Below are 14,073 nucleotides of genomic sequence, written 5' to 3' on the forward strand. Positions count from 1 at the left end.
AAAAGTTAGAATGGCATAATGGGAAATAACAACAAAGCTCCGATTCGACAATATCTATAAGAAATTATATATTAAAGGGAAAAAAAATCCTGTAAATTTTAAGTAGTTTAAAGAACTTTTCCTGTTGAGCCTTTCAAAATAAAACGGTACTTCAAACATTAATAACTAGTTTTACTAACACAAACTCTTATATCTAGTTAAATTGTTACGTTTATTATTTATCCTCTGTTTCACGTACAATGAAAGTTCGATATAAACTTGATTTCAATTTTTTTCCGTAAGTAAAGAAGGTATAGGATTAAGTGTGAAGGGCACTTCCGGTTTGATAATCCCACTCCAGTCATCTCAACCAGGCAACAACATGGTGGAAAATCCTACAAATTCTCACACACAAAAGGGATTTATTTTCCCCCCTACCTCCACGGCCAGCGCTGACACCGCTGCTGCCACCAGCAGTAAAACTACTCCGCACCCCATCTCGTATGGCTGACAAAGCGCTCCCAAAGAAAAATGGCGTCTTATTCGTGTTTAAAAACACGGGAAGAGAACGTAGTGCTTCGCCGCCGGTGACTCCCGTCGTCTGACGGTGAGCGATTCTGAAGCCGCACAGCTGCTCAGAGGCTGGTCACATGACCCCTGCATGGGAGGAGGGGGGCGCGCGGGGGATTCTTTTTCTTCTTTATATTTATATATATTTAACCCACACTTACTCTGTAAACGTTCTCATATTTTGTTTTATTGGTCCAAACAAGAGAATAAAAAAGAAAAAAAATATTTAAAAAACATTTACACTACAGGTATTACATATTTCCCTCATCTTTCTACAGTTAAACCCCAGAAATTCACAGTTTACACACAGTAAGGTCAAACATTTGAATTAAAAAAAAAATAATTAAATCACATCTCGTTTAAGGCAGTTTTGTACCATCATTCCAGCCTTTTTAAGTCACTACACCATCTTTGAACCTGTTCAAAATGGCTTTAATCGGAGGCAATTTCCTTTAGTGAAAAAATGCACTGTCCTCAAAACTCTTGTTGGGATATTATTTTTCCCTCCTTCCACCCTGACAGAAGTAAGTCTCACCTTCAAAGTGGTGCACAGACAGCCACATTAGGGTATTAGTGAGCAGAAAGTACCAGCTGCAGGCAAGCCGGGCTGCCAGCAGTTAATTCTATCAGACGTGATGTCCTGTTCTTCAGCCGTCCTGACCCACATTTTTGTCACATATGCTCACTCTGGTAGCAGCAGGAACGCCGTGGCACTGAAGCGCTTTGGGAGGATGGCACTGATCGTCTGCAGGTCTGCAGGCCCAGACGCTCCATCCACACTGAGGGGGGGTTCACTTGCAGCCGGGATAAGGAGGTGGCGGGGAGCAGTCGCCTGGCTGAGGTTGTGCTGGGGTGTAGGGTGGAGGACGGAGTGATGGCGGGTGCATCTCGTAGTCATAGGTGTAAGGAGGTGGAGGACCTGAAACCACAGAAAAAAAACTTGAAAAGGTTAGGTTTTTCCAAGACTGGCATCGATTTTTGGATTTGGCAAACAATTGCACCCTCTAGGGCCTGAAATGAAAAACTACAATTTGCAGGAAAGAAGAGCCACCAAAGTCCTGAAGCACAAATCAACCAAATTGCAAGTTAAAAACTCAATAAAACCCAATTTTCCAATGACAATTGAGTTTATTGGTGTTTTTAACACGTTCTTGCAGTAAGTTTCACATAATGGAGGACATAAATTTGAAGAAAATTAAGCTTAAAATTGCATTTCTGAGTATTTCTTATTTATAATCATTTTGAATCATGAGCAGACCAAAAATTGCAGTTGGAAACAGCTTGTAGTTGTAAGGTAGAACCTACAATGGCAACCCACAAGCTCCAACATGTGGCTGAATAGCCCCAGTATTGCTCACCATTTTCATTGCACCGGTATTGAAGAAGGGTGTGAGGGGCTGTAAGAGCGTGTAAACAAATGGATGACGGGAAGTGGGGCAGGCTTACTATGCACCAACGGTCCTGCTCTTGATTCAGAGGTGAATTTCTTATGAACTCCTGCTGCTCTGTCCTAGAAAACAACAAGTTTTTACATTTCGGCTAATAATTCAAAGACCGCTTTGAAGGAAAGATCAAGAGATGATCGGAGTGGAGCTTTAACGGCCAAACCAACAAAAACGTGACGACAAGTTACGAGTTTTGTTGGGAATAGTTTGAGCGCATCAGAAGCTTGGAAAACGCTTGGCATGAAACGCATCCATTTTGCATGCGTTCAGCACCGCCGCCGTGAAACTCGATCGGAGCAGCAGAGCAGCATAAGAGGCATCCGGGCAGTTTAGCTTGAAGGAGATGTGCAGAGGAGAATGAAACTTGATAAATAAATGATTAGCCCGGTCAGAAGAAAAAAAGAAGAAGAAATAACATTTCTCAGGCTGCAGACCGTAACAGAACACCACCTCTGAGGTCAACGGGAACGTATCTGCAGGATTGATGTGGAAACCCTTTTTTTTTGTTTGTTTTAGTTTTGGACAGTATCAAAGGTGAGAAAAAAAGAATCCACATTGTGGTCAGAAATATTGCTTCAGGCCAAAGGAGAGCTGGTTACACATTACACCTTTGCTCCCTTCTATTCAAAAGAGCCGCCCTGAGGACATGAGATGAGGTTACACTGCGACAAAATCTCTGAAACACAACACCTGGGAAACAATAGTGTAAAAAAAAAACTCAAAATACCCCCAGAAGATTATATTTCCATTCTACAGATACAAGCATCTTTTTATTTCACTAATCCACATAAAAAAGAGAAAAAACTACTAATTTTTTTAAACTAAACCTGTCTTTCCTCTCTTTAGTTAATGAGTAACTGAGCGTAAACGGTGCTTCCGTTTCACAATTCCTCTCGTTTGCAGGCGTGGATTGAAAAGCAAGTGGTTTGAAAACACAGATGTCAGCTTCTATGGCCGCAAACCCCAGTTAGACCCCAACAACTAAAAAAATAACCACCCAATGATCAAAGCTTCAGGTCTCACAGAAGACTCTCAACTGGGGAACCCATTCCGATCATCTTATGATCTATTTTCAAAGCGTTACCAGAAGTCTTTTAATTGTAAATTTGTAAAATTGTAAAAAATTCTAATGAAACAATTTTTTGGCAAAATCAAAAATCTGTGTTGTTTCTTAGGACATAGTTTCTGCAGGAGTCGATTAAGCTACACGGGACATTTGACGCGAATTCAACAATGAATGCCCGCATAGGCCATGGTGTTCACACTGGACATCAGGCAGGGACTTTTTCTTTTTTTTCAACTGTTTACTAGCATATGTCCGCCACCTACGGTTAAAAAAAAAGGTTTGGAGGTAAATGTCAAAGTTTCTCTGTTTCTACGTTTCTGTCACAGCTCTATTCCGATAAATGAAAGACTTTGGTTTTGTCCGAATTCCTTCCCTACTCACTATATAGTGCGTTAGTCATTTTGTAGTGCTGCTTGAATCTACACTTCCAAAATCAAGTGCCCTAGAAATTTTCCCAGAAGTCTCTGTGAAAAACCAGTGTGCATCGATGCTCACTAGATCGGTGAATATAGACCACAATGCATTTTTTATTTAAATGTCTTTTTTTTAATAAACCATCAACATTTTCATCTTCAGAAGACAGTGGATTCAGAAATGGTCGTCGCAAAACACTCATATAAATTAGATTTTAACTTTGTGAAATCAATGATGTCATATCCGCCGTTTTAATGGCCGCATGTTTTGTTTGTAGAGGCTGAAAACAGTCGTAAAGATTGATACCCATTCACATAGTCTTTCATTGTAGGTGGCCGCTTGAACATAGCTTTAAAAATTACCCTCTGAGTTGTGGGTGGGATCTTTGGTGTAGAGCAACCCTGATACCCCCTTCCCATCACCCACAACTGAGAGCTCTCTGTTTACACACTCTTGGTGGCTCACAGCTCCTCACACCCCCAACCTAACATCACAAAAAGGTGACCAATATTGGAACTATCCAGCTGAACAGTTTGTATCCAGATTCCAGCTCAACAAACGTGGATCTATTTGTCTCCAAGTGGATGCATCCGACATTATTTTATTTATTTAACATTTATTTAAGCAGGTAAGCTATTAAAAACATGTTCTTATTTACAGTAACGACCTGTAATGGAGTGGGGCAGGGAGCTGGTGGCCTGTCTGGCGTATATTCTACGATCTTTTTTCATCTGCTCCTGATTCACAACGATTTGAATAAAGGAACAATCAAAAATGCAATTTTGATCTTGTTATTCTATACACACGTCTTCAGTCTCTGGAAAAATGGCACAAAAGCACGTGGAAAATACAATTTTTAATCACAGTGGAACTCTGAACAGTTCTCTTCTTCACTGCTCAGGCCGCATAAGTCTAAATGATAGACCTCCTCTTTGTTAATGTCATATAAAACAGAACAAGAATAAACAGACGGGACAAAAATGAATCCATGGAGAGTTTTAGGTAAAATCATTTTAGTCACACTTACAAAGAACATTCAGGTTCGTCCCCAAGACTTGTTGGGGGAATAATCTACAAACCAGTGGGGTCGATTTTTTTCATCGGTGTGCATTCTGTTTGAGATTTTCTAAACAATCTTGATAAAATCTCAGTAAAAAATCCTATGCGGTGGCAGTGTGATGGTTTGGAGCTGATTCAGGACCTAAAACGTCAAACATAAACTCCCCCTGCAAGGAAATCCTGAACAACAATATCTGATCAGCAGCTGATGAGCTCTAAGGTTCTGCAGGACATTAACCCAAATTTTGGATTGTGAAGTGTTAGAGTCAAACTCTGGATTTAAATCAGAACACGACGCTGTTTTATTGTGGAAAAGTCTTCAACAGTGGGACAAAATTCTCCAGCTTTCCATTGTATTCCATAGATGTTGGCACCACTGGTAGCCCAGTTTTCGTATTTTCCCCCCACATATTTCATACTGCAAAACACATTCACTCGTTGGCATAAAGAAATAGGGGTTTACCCAGTTAAACCTCTGCAGTGCCCCCGGAGTTTTCTGTTGTTTCCGAAACACTAAGCGTTGCACTCAAATAAGATAACGCCCAACTGATGAATAAAACAAAAAAGTTAAAATGGGCAATTACCCTTTTTTATATCAGTTTGGGAAAATTGAAACACTTTCTCCACAAAACCATCAAATAAAAGTTAAAAATCTGAAATTTATAGGCATTTAAACCACAATTAGGCTCCAGCAACCCCATGACCCCAATTGGGATTAAGAGAGTTTAGAAAACTAATGGATGGATTTGAAATAAATCTAAGCGGTTTATCCTTTTCAAACAACTCTATGTATCCATATTTTAACATAATACGCTCCTGTTTTGCAACAGTTAAGAACCTCAAGAGCTGCTGGATCGACCAACCTGGGTAGCTCTGTGTCACAGTGTTGATGTAAGAGGTGTTGAAGACGCCGACCCGCGCGCCTCGTCCGTTCTTCATGCACATGCACATGCACAGGAACAAGGCGGCCACCGCCCCCATCAGAAACACCACACCGAACACGATGCCGGAGATGGCGGTGCCCCTGGAAAAACGAACGCACAAACTTCAACAATGATTCTTATCAGATCGTTTTATGGACTTCTTTTGATTTTCTTGAGGCTAACCCTCATTGTTCTTAAACTGTTGATATCCAGCCAATTAATTTGTACCACAGTCATACCTAACGAGGTCCTAACAAGCTCATGTACCGTTCAATTAGGATGCCCTTAAGTGGCCCAAATATGAGAGGATGTGGTACAGCGGTTGGGCAGTTAACAGCATTCTCTGATTGGAAGATTGTAGGTTCAGTTCCCGCCCTGCCCAACCATGTGGGCAAGACATCGAACCCCGCACTGCTTCTGGTGGTTGTAGGTTGGCGCCATTGTTCAAGCCGCCATCAGAATGCGTGTGTGGATGGGTGAACGGGACTGTGATTGTAAGGCGCTCCGGGCCTTAAAGCGAGGTAGTAAAGCCATTTACCATGAATATGGGGCCAAATGGGTGTCAGAAGATGCAAGTTTCTGGTTTCCAAGGAAATAAAGTGACAGGACACATCAGGGGGGGTTTCAATGTAGAAAGTCTATGTGAGGAATCATTTCGTGACTGAAAATCCCCAATTCATTTATTGAAAGCGGCTCTGAACTCGTGCAACAGCAAACAGTCCCGTTTCCTACACTTCTCAGCTTCAACTGTGATCATCAGCACTTTTCTCGAGGTTTTGGCCAAATCCCTTCTGGAGGGATCTATTAACTTAACAAGATATTCAACCCCCCGCCCCCACCCATTTACCTCACTCGAGTTTCACAGTGTTCTGAGTGGGCAAGCGTTAGATCACACTCTTTTATCCAGCAGGAGATAATTGAGGCTTCCTAGCAACCAAGGTTGTTGAGGAGCAGACTGCTGCATCTCAGATCGGCCCCCTTTTCATCCTCATAGACGTGTCAGGCCGGCAGATTTGTCACATCCGAACGCTTTCAATTACCTGAGTTATTTCTGGACTCAGAACTGTAGACTTTGCTGTGGACGAAAACAGAAGTGCCTTGGGGGAAAAAAACGGGTCGTTTCTTTCGACGCATTAAACTTACGAGAGGACGTCCCCCACGTAGGCGTAGTAGGAGCAGCAGAAAGGAGGAGATCCGTCACAGCAGTATTCGATGCAACCTTCGCATTGGCCGTCACTACCCCCTGCAAACATTCACAAGGTTATCAGAGCTTCAAATGCAGAAAAACTAATCTGGGTCATACAATCTGCTTCTTTTCGGCTTCTTCAGATAACCTTACTTTGGTCAGTATGAGATCTGCAGGCGATTCAACGGAAAAAACCCTTTTGTTTTCACAGAAACACAACACTGCATTATAGAGAGAGATACAGATATTCTTTATTGATCCCACGTTGGGGAAATTCACTTGTTAAAGCAGATCATTGCAAAATAGAGAAAAAATAAGAACAACAGCAATGTGTAAAAAGAATGAAAGGGTTTTTACAAATGTGCAAAAATGCAAAAATAATAACATTTAACAACAAGAAGAATCTACAACTATATATTTACAAATAATACTTACGAATGGTAGCCAATCAGCTCAGTCATAAGCCCTTTTAGTCTCTTCAACATTGCAAAAAGATTGGGTTTAACTACTAATACAATTGTTGTAAATAAAACACGAGATAAAACTGGTTTTTGAACCAACCTGAATGTTTACTTTGGTTATAAAGTTGTCTATTTTACCACTAGAGTGAACAGAGACTGATTTCCTATTATTACAACCCTCCAAAGGTTGATCATTTTCAACAAGCGACAGGTCATTTTACGCACCCACTACGTACATGTTGCGCATATTGTATGGATGAAAATTGGTCATAGGTGAATTTACGTGGAAAAAGCTAGAAAAGTTGTGGTCTAAACGTGAAATTTTTCCACAGATGTATCATGATGAACAACGTTAAAAACACTACAAACAAACCTAGCAAAGAACACGTAAATCAACGTAAAAGCCAAATCTGGCCCAACATTTGTGTGTCTATTGCGTGAGATTTACATAATAATTGCATATACTCTACGTATAATATCTATAAACGGTATCATTCCATTTGAAAAAGGACAAAAAGGAAATAATATAAATACCCGTCGGCTGAAACCCTCGATGGACATCTGCGCACGTCGGCAGATGACAAACGCAAGAATGATTTTCGTATACCACGCACGTTTTGCGAAAGACTGAATATTCATACGTGGAAAATGCACAAAATGCTGTTTGACACGGCCACTACAACACGTAAGGGTGAATGAGATGAGTTGTAGTGTTAACAGGTTGATTGTCCAATGGGTGTGATCCCAATTATTGAGAATTCTTCTCAGGTGTTTTCCCTGTGGCCATCCCATGTCACTGCCTATTTAAACTGCACCTGCACCAATAAACAGTTGATTGTATGTTCTGACTGCAGACTGTGTCCCAGTGGAAAGCCATGTTTAACATGTAGGCATGTTGCACAGATTCTTTCATTTTGTATCCCCCCTCAATTCCTGCTGACTACGCAAGTCCTGTTCGTGTGATGAGTAAACGCTCCTTGTGCAAAGCCTGTTAGAATTTAGGGAGTTAGACGTTATACTCAGCCGAATACAAGCGGCTGAAAGGAGCTTCTTCCGTAGGGCGGCTGGAGAGACTATGCCTCTCGGCTGGCCTGAGAACGCCTCGGAGTCCACCCAGTGGAGCTGGAGGAAGTGGCCGGGGAGAGGGGAAGTCTGGGTATCTTTGCTTAGACTGCTGCCCCCGCAAAACAGTCCAGGATAAGCGTAGGAAGATGGATGGAGACGTTCAGAGTATAGTTTGTGTGGGGTCTTACGTGCACACCCTACGGGCACACCCCGTGCGTGCAGCTTTTGCGCGCGGTCAGTAAGGAGCCAGTGCATGTACCTCACTAATCACGGGAATGTGGCATGAGGGCCCCCTCACGGTAGTATTACCCACTACCCAAGTGCACGAGTGCATACAACTTCCATTAGCCTTACAAATACATCACAATACCACATGCACGACAATGGTACGTTCCATTTCCATGATATCCCTTGAGGTGGCCATATGAGCCCCAGGGGAACTGCAAGACACGCCTGTTCTCCCCTTAGGATGACCCTATACGGGCCCGGACATCCCAAATCCCCACCATGCAGGGCATGCGACAAAGGTATTGAAGTTTCAGAGTGATCCAACTGTGGATTTGAACCCATTCCCCCAGCCTCAGGGAAGACACCCAACCACTTGGATACCGAGCTTGTGTTTCTTGTTTGCTCTACTCACTCAAGTCGATAATCTGGTAATTTAAGGCCATTTTGTGCTGAGAAATATGAACAACCAAATCATATGTACACCAAGCAGATGCATCGTGGGTAACGGAGTTGTGGTTTTGAGTTTTTTTGGGAGATCTTTTGATCATGAGTGACTCATCTTTAATGAAATCAGACACTGAATTGTCAGACTGCTCTTTTGTTACTTTAAAAGTGTGAAAGCAGCATCAGGGATCCTCACCGAGGATCTAATTAGTCGAGTGGGAGATCGTTAGAAGTGCACATGGCAAGATGGGCACAGACGAACAGGAGCTCTATCACAAGTGCAGACAGGACTCCTGATCGTTTGTAGGGCATGCTGAGGATCTTCCAAGGAAAACAAGCAATCTTTGCTCATGGATCTGTTCTGTGTCAACACTTCCCGTCAAAGAAATGTGTGCCTGGGAGGGAAAATATGAAAGGTTGTGAATGCAGAGGACAATTCCAATTCGCTGAGGAACAACCATTTTCAAATTCATCAGAGGACTTTTAATTTGGTTTAAAAAAAAAGTAAAAAGCAGGAGCCGACTCCTGGGGGGATCTTTCTGGGTGGTCCTTTGAGGTCCTGGCTCCTGTCTCTCCACACCCCTGTGGAGGCAGTTGCACCACATGTCACCCCCCAAACACCACCACCCCCAGAGCCCTCTTTTTCTTCTCACTCTGTGTGACACTCAACCCCCCACATCCCATCCACAGCAGCGTTGTAGATTGAACTTAAATCTCCCCCACGCCTGATAAGAAACTTCATTAGAAGAAGAGTGAAGCTCACCAGTAAATAAAGACAGAAGCAAGGAGCTCCTCAGCCACCTCCACCTCACCGTCTGGCCCCTCCAGCTGCTCCAAAGCTTCTCCATGCTCACTTTGAAGAAATGTCAGGGATTTAAAAAAATGTTTAGAAAAATCACATGTTTCCCTCTTTCCTGCAGAACTTTAGGCTCAAAAGCTCAGTCCAATCCCCCTGAAGAACAGGGATTCATTTTGTTCCCCACAAGTAGGTGTCTTCTCTATTTCCACACCTCCAGACCGTCTGATTACTGAGGTTTTTATTCCCCTCCCCTCCATCCTGCCCTCCCTTTTAGTTTTTTTTTTTAACTCAAATTACTCCATTGACTTCCCGTTGAGGAAAGACTGTTGTGAAGTTTGACACAAACAGGAAGCGGATCCTGACTGTTGCTTTTCAAAGTAAAAGTGAAATTTTGGTCAAATCCCTTTTTTTGGGAACAAACACCTGGATGTGCGTATATGTATTATAAAAAAAAAAGAATGGAGCATTGACAATTCAGGAAGTCAGGGACGTGTTTTAAGTGGGTTTATCATCCTCACCTGCCATCATGAGATGAACACTAATGCTAAAATAAATATTTGCCGACTGATTTGTGCTATAAATTCAATTTTATTTTGATTTTTCTTTTTTAAATTAAGGATTTTACCGTCTACATGTCAGTCTTGCTTATTCAATGTTCAATTTACAGTGTGGGCAGCGGGCTTAGATGGCTTGAGCGTTTTGCTAATTTAGCACGCGCTAACACTGTTTTGCTTTATTAAAATGTTTGTATACATTTAAAAAAAACTTCACGTCTCATCTGATAGTTAATGTGTTTTACGTTTGTAAAATATGTTTATTTACAACTCGTTCTAAAAGGACATTAAGTCAGACCGGAAGCGGCTCTGCCGCACAGGAAGAGGGCGCACGTGAGCTCAAGTTTGTTCTAAAGTTTAATGGGAGTCCGTTATTTTACTGCTCTAAGTGCAAAAACGACGTATCTAACAACTGAATCAGCTCAAACATTTCTTAAAAGTTAACTTTCAGTCAGAACGTTAGTAATAAATAATGGAACACCAAAACGTTTGAAATGAAAGGAAGATAAGAAGGACTTATTTGTCATGAGGTCATGAAGATTTTTTTCGAGAATGAGAGCTTTTTAATGCAAATAAAGGTAAGACCGCTGTGTGTACTAGTATGAGTGAAAGAACGCTTCTGCCTTAGCTGGTGCTAGTTTTTTTTTTTTCATTTAATTCTTTATTTTATTGGGAGTCATTTTGAACCACTGTACATTTTACATTCTTTCTTGACCTGCTATTCATGTTGCAAAGATGCTGATATGAGAAATGAACCACAATATTGGGTTCATATGTTTGAAAATAAATTTGTAACTCTGACTCGTGAAGAGTCAGTGCCTCACCTGCGCCACAACCTTCACCGCACGTCACTGTTTTTTTCCAAGTTTGGGAAGTTTTTGTTTTGTTTTGTCTATGCTTTTATTTTGAAGACGGTGCTGTTCCGGTGTGTCATGGCGGATCTGCTTGACGCACCAGAGCGCTGCCTGTGATCACGACCCCACAGATGAAAGTACAATCCGAAAAATAATCAGAGACCACGCAGAGAGTTTCCTCAGGCAGACTGACGTCAGCTTTACATGAGTCAGGACATGTTTTTAGGAGGTAAAGTGCTAAAAAAACAACAGGAAGTGCCCTACTTTTGATATACTTATTTAAAAAGTTAAGAGAGTTTGGGAAAAATGTACCATATAAAGGCACCGGATTTAGGAAATCAAACGAAAAACATTAAATCCCATGACTTCAATGTATTTATTGCAAAAATAGCCATGAAAATTAAACTTTAAAGTAAACAGAATTGTTGTTTTTGACGTAAACCTAATTAAATATGGCCTCACAGTTCTTTTTTTTAACCTTTTTGTTTTTTGGAGTGCAAATTAATTAAAAATAACTCAAATAAAATGGATATAAATTTATATAAATATATAGTAAACACACGCTGTAATGATTTGTCTTAAATTTCCTTTTTTAAACTTCAAATTCATGTATAGATCTCTTTTTTTAACCTTTAACCTTTGTAAACAGTAATAAATGTCAAAGGGTACCTTTTTTTTAACCATTTCTTTTCTTTAAACCAACATATTCTGTATTCTTACATAAATGGATCATCTGTCATTGATGAACAGCTAATCTTAATGAATTAGATTAGTCTCGATCACTCCAAACTGGTAAGAAGGAATGAAGAAACAACTGCTTATGTTAACCCAAACATACCTTACCTCAAAAAATGTCTCTATCTTTTCAGACAATCTTCTGTAAAACAAAATGTCTGTGTTTACCTGTGGTGACCTAAAACAGACCATTCTGGTTGCAAATTAAATTTAATCAAGTGATTTTGGATTAAAATAAGACCTCATCCGGCATAAAAAATTATTTTAATCAGGTTGCATTCGCTCATGAGCCACAAATCAATGTAAGTGAATAACAGAAGTTCACAGCATTTAAGTTATGACTGTAACACAATCGTTCCACAAACTCGTTAAAATATGCATTTGCCTGGAATCGATTTTTAAAATATGTTTGTTTTATTAGCTGGTAAACTGGGTCACATTTGCAATAGTTTAAACAAACTTTTACAGGCAAATCAAGGGTGGCAAGAAGGATGAAGATAATTAAGTTGTTGGAAAAGCCACCCACCGTGTGGACCGGTGATTCATGATGCCTTCCAGATGTTTCTTTCAGACTGTAATGAAGTGATGGGGAGACATGTAAAAACAAGCAGGTACAAAGTCGAGCACCTTTTAAATTTCCGCTAATACAGACACAATTTCCCCTAATTTTTTGTTATCTTTTTTAATTAGTTATCATCTCAGAAAGAAAAGTCATTTGAGTTCAGTCTAACATTACAAATCGTTTTTTTTCTTCAATACCGTAGCAAACAGAACTAGATGATCTCCTGAATTACCTGTAATTACGAGATAATGATCACCTTTATACGGCAGAGCAGTAGATTGCTGTCCTTGTAAAGCAACAGGAAGTGACAATTTAGTTCTGGGCTTTATTGACAGTACTTTGTGAGCTCAGCAAGAGCCCAGAAAGTTTACGAGTCATGCAATTTTCAGCCTAGTGACAAAAGCTGTAAATAAATTGAAGAAAACTTTGGCTGCAATCACAATTAAATGTTATTCAGACAGAATGCATTGGTTGGAGTTCTTTATCTGAAAGATAAATACTGTGCATTAAACATAATTTGCGTTGATTAATATCTAAAAAGGACTTGCCTGCAGCCCAATTGCTGAAAAAGCTACCTGTGAATCAAAAAGATCTGGGAGCAGAAAGCATCTTGGTAACTCACTTGTCTGTCCGGATTGACGTCAGCAGTAATTTTAAGGCCAATTCATTCACTGTGCTTTGAAGAAGTTATGCAAGGTGGATTCTGAAAGGTAACCAATGTTGCCCCCTGGTGGTTGAGTTTGATCATGAGCCAGGTCCTCTTGGGACTAAGGGCTTATGATCTGAGTAACTGTTTGACCCTTGTGCTATCTTAGATGAGCCCACCCTTACATTGACGTGTTTCCCTACCATGACAAAGGTGGATAAAGGTGGAAAGATTTCATGTCATCCATGGACACCAGTGAGGTTGACAAATCATTGAAGAAAAAAGGTTCAGCGCACTGTCTAGTGGGTCTAGATGACCCAACTCCCAATGTTAAAGTGCCTAAGATAGCACAAGGGTTAAAAAGTGATATTATGTATGTAAGGTCAGCATTGAAACCTCACATTGTGGAGATGCTAGTTCAAATCCTGGCTGAAGCTTGACTGTGTGAATTTGGACGTTTTCTAAACCTCTGGCTTCCTCCCATGGTCCAAAATCTGGTCTGAAAGGTTAAAGGAGATCTGTTTTGCCCTACATGGCGCATTTTTGCTGTTTTTAACATGTTCCTGGGGTATTATTCTGATCAATGAAGACATATTTGAATAAGACTAAGCTTAAAGGTGCATCTCAGAGTATTTCATTATTCCAGTCGATGTGAATCAGCAGTAGACATAAGCAATTCTGTTTAGAAAGGAACGTATTTGTGACATAGGAATACGCCGGGGGGCCACAAGGTCCCTACTCTGAGCTTATAGCAACAGGAAGGAACAAAGGGGTGAGGTTTTTTCTGCGCCAACGGTCCCAACCACGAATCAATGGTGAATTTCTAATTAACTCCTGCCGCTCTGCAGAAATTAAGTCCTAGTTGGCTAAAAATGGCATAATTATAATTTATAAAAAAGACCACTGGGAACACTTTGAAAATACATCAAAAGATTATCGGAATAGGACTTTGCATAGAAAACTGATAGAAGGTAGATTAGACCCAAACAGCGCCCTCTTAGGCTCAATTATAGTGGTGTTAGGGGCTCTGGAGATTAGACTGATGAAAGCATCTGGCTTTCATCTGAACGTTCAGTCCTGTTT

At 40.7% G+C, this 14,073-nt stretch overlaps 2 protein-coding genes across 3 annotated transcripts in view; both read right to left on the minus strand.

Moving 5' to 3' along the window:
• appa (amyloid beta (A4) precursor protein a) overlaps positions 1–600 on the minus strand; it is a 44,718-nt gene extending 44,118 nt beyond the window's left edge. The window contains exon 1 of one of the 2 annotated variants that reach the window (XM_023965885.2): positions 418–600. In XM_023965885.2, the coding sequence (XP_023821653.1) occupies positions 418–477 (60 nt within the window). In that variant the 5' untranslated portion in view covers positions 478–600. The remainder of the gene's footprint in view (positions 1–417) is intronic. The other variant, XM_078931817.1, reaches the window with a different exon arrangement.
• A 116-nt stretch (positions 601–716) lies between these two features.
• On the minus strand, positions 717–9,856 carry cyyr1 (cysteine/tyrosine-rich 1). The gene is made up of 4 exons (XM_004066596.5): positions 9,604–9,856; positions 6,600–6,699; positions 5,397–5,557; positions 717–1,468 (listed from the first exon to the last, which is right to left on the minus strand). Exons 1-4 carry the CDS (start codon positions 9,686–9,688, stop codon positions 1,341–1,343), a joined length of 474 nt encoding a protein of 157 aa, XP_004066644.1. The 5' UTR covers positions 9,689–9,856; the 3' UTR covers positions 717–1,340.
• Between the last annotated feature and the right edge of the window lie 4,217 nt (positions 9,857–14,073).

The sequence above is a fragment of the Oryzias latipes genome, chromosome 2 (assembly GCF_053564925.1).
Source record: "Oryzias latipes strain Hd-rR chromosome 2, Olatipes_Hd-rR_3.1".
Classification (NCBI taxonomy): Eukaryota; Metazoa; Chordata; class Actinopteri; order Beloniformes; family Adrianichthyidae; genus Oryzias; species Oryzias latipes.

Bases quoted from the DNA above. Each gene is read 5' to 3' on its own strand.
- cyyr1 (XM_004066596.5), bottom strand. From the start codon at position 9,688: ATGGAGAAGCTTTGGAGCAGCTGGAGGGGCCAGACGGTGAGGTGGAGG. The intron at 5,558-6,599 runs GTAAGTTTAATG...TCGTTTTTCCAG, and splicing joins TACGTGGGGGACGTCCTCTC to GGGCACCGCCATCTCCGGCA. The intron at 1,469-5,396 runs GTTGGTCGATCC...CTGTGGTTTCAG, and splicing joins TGTGACACAGAGCTACCCAG to GTCCTCCACCTCCTTACACC.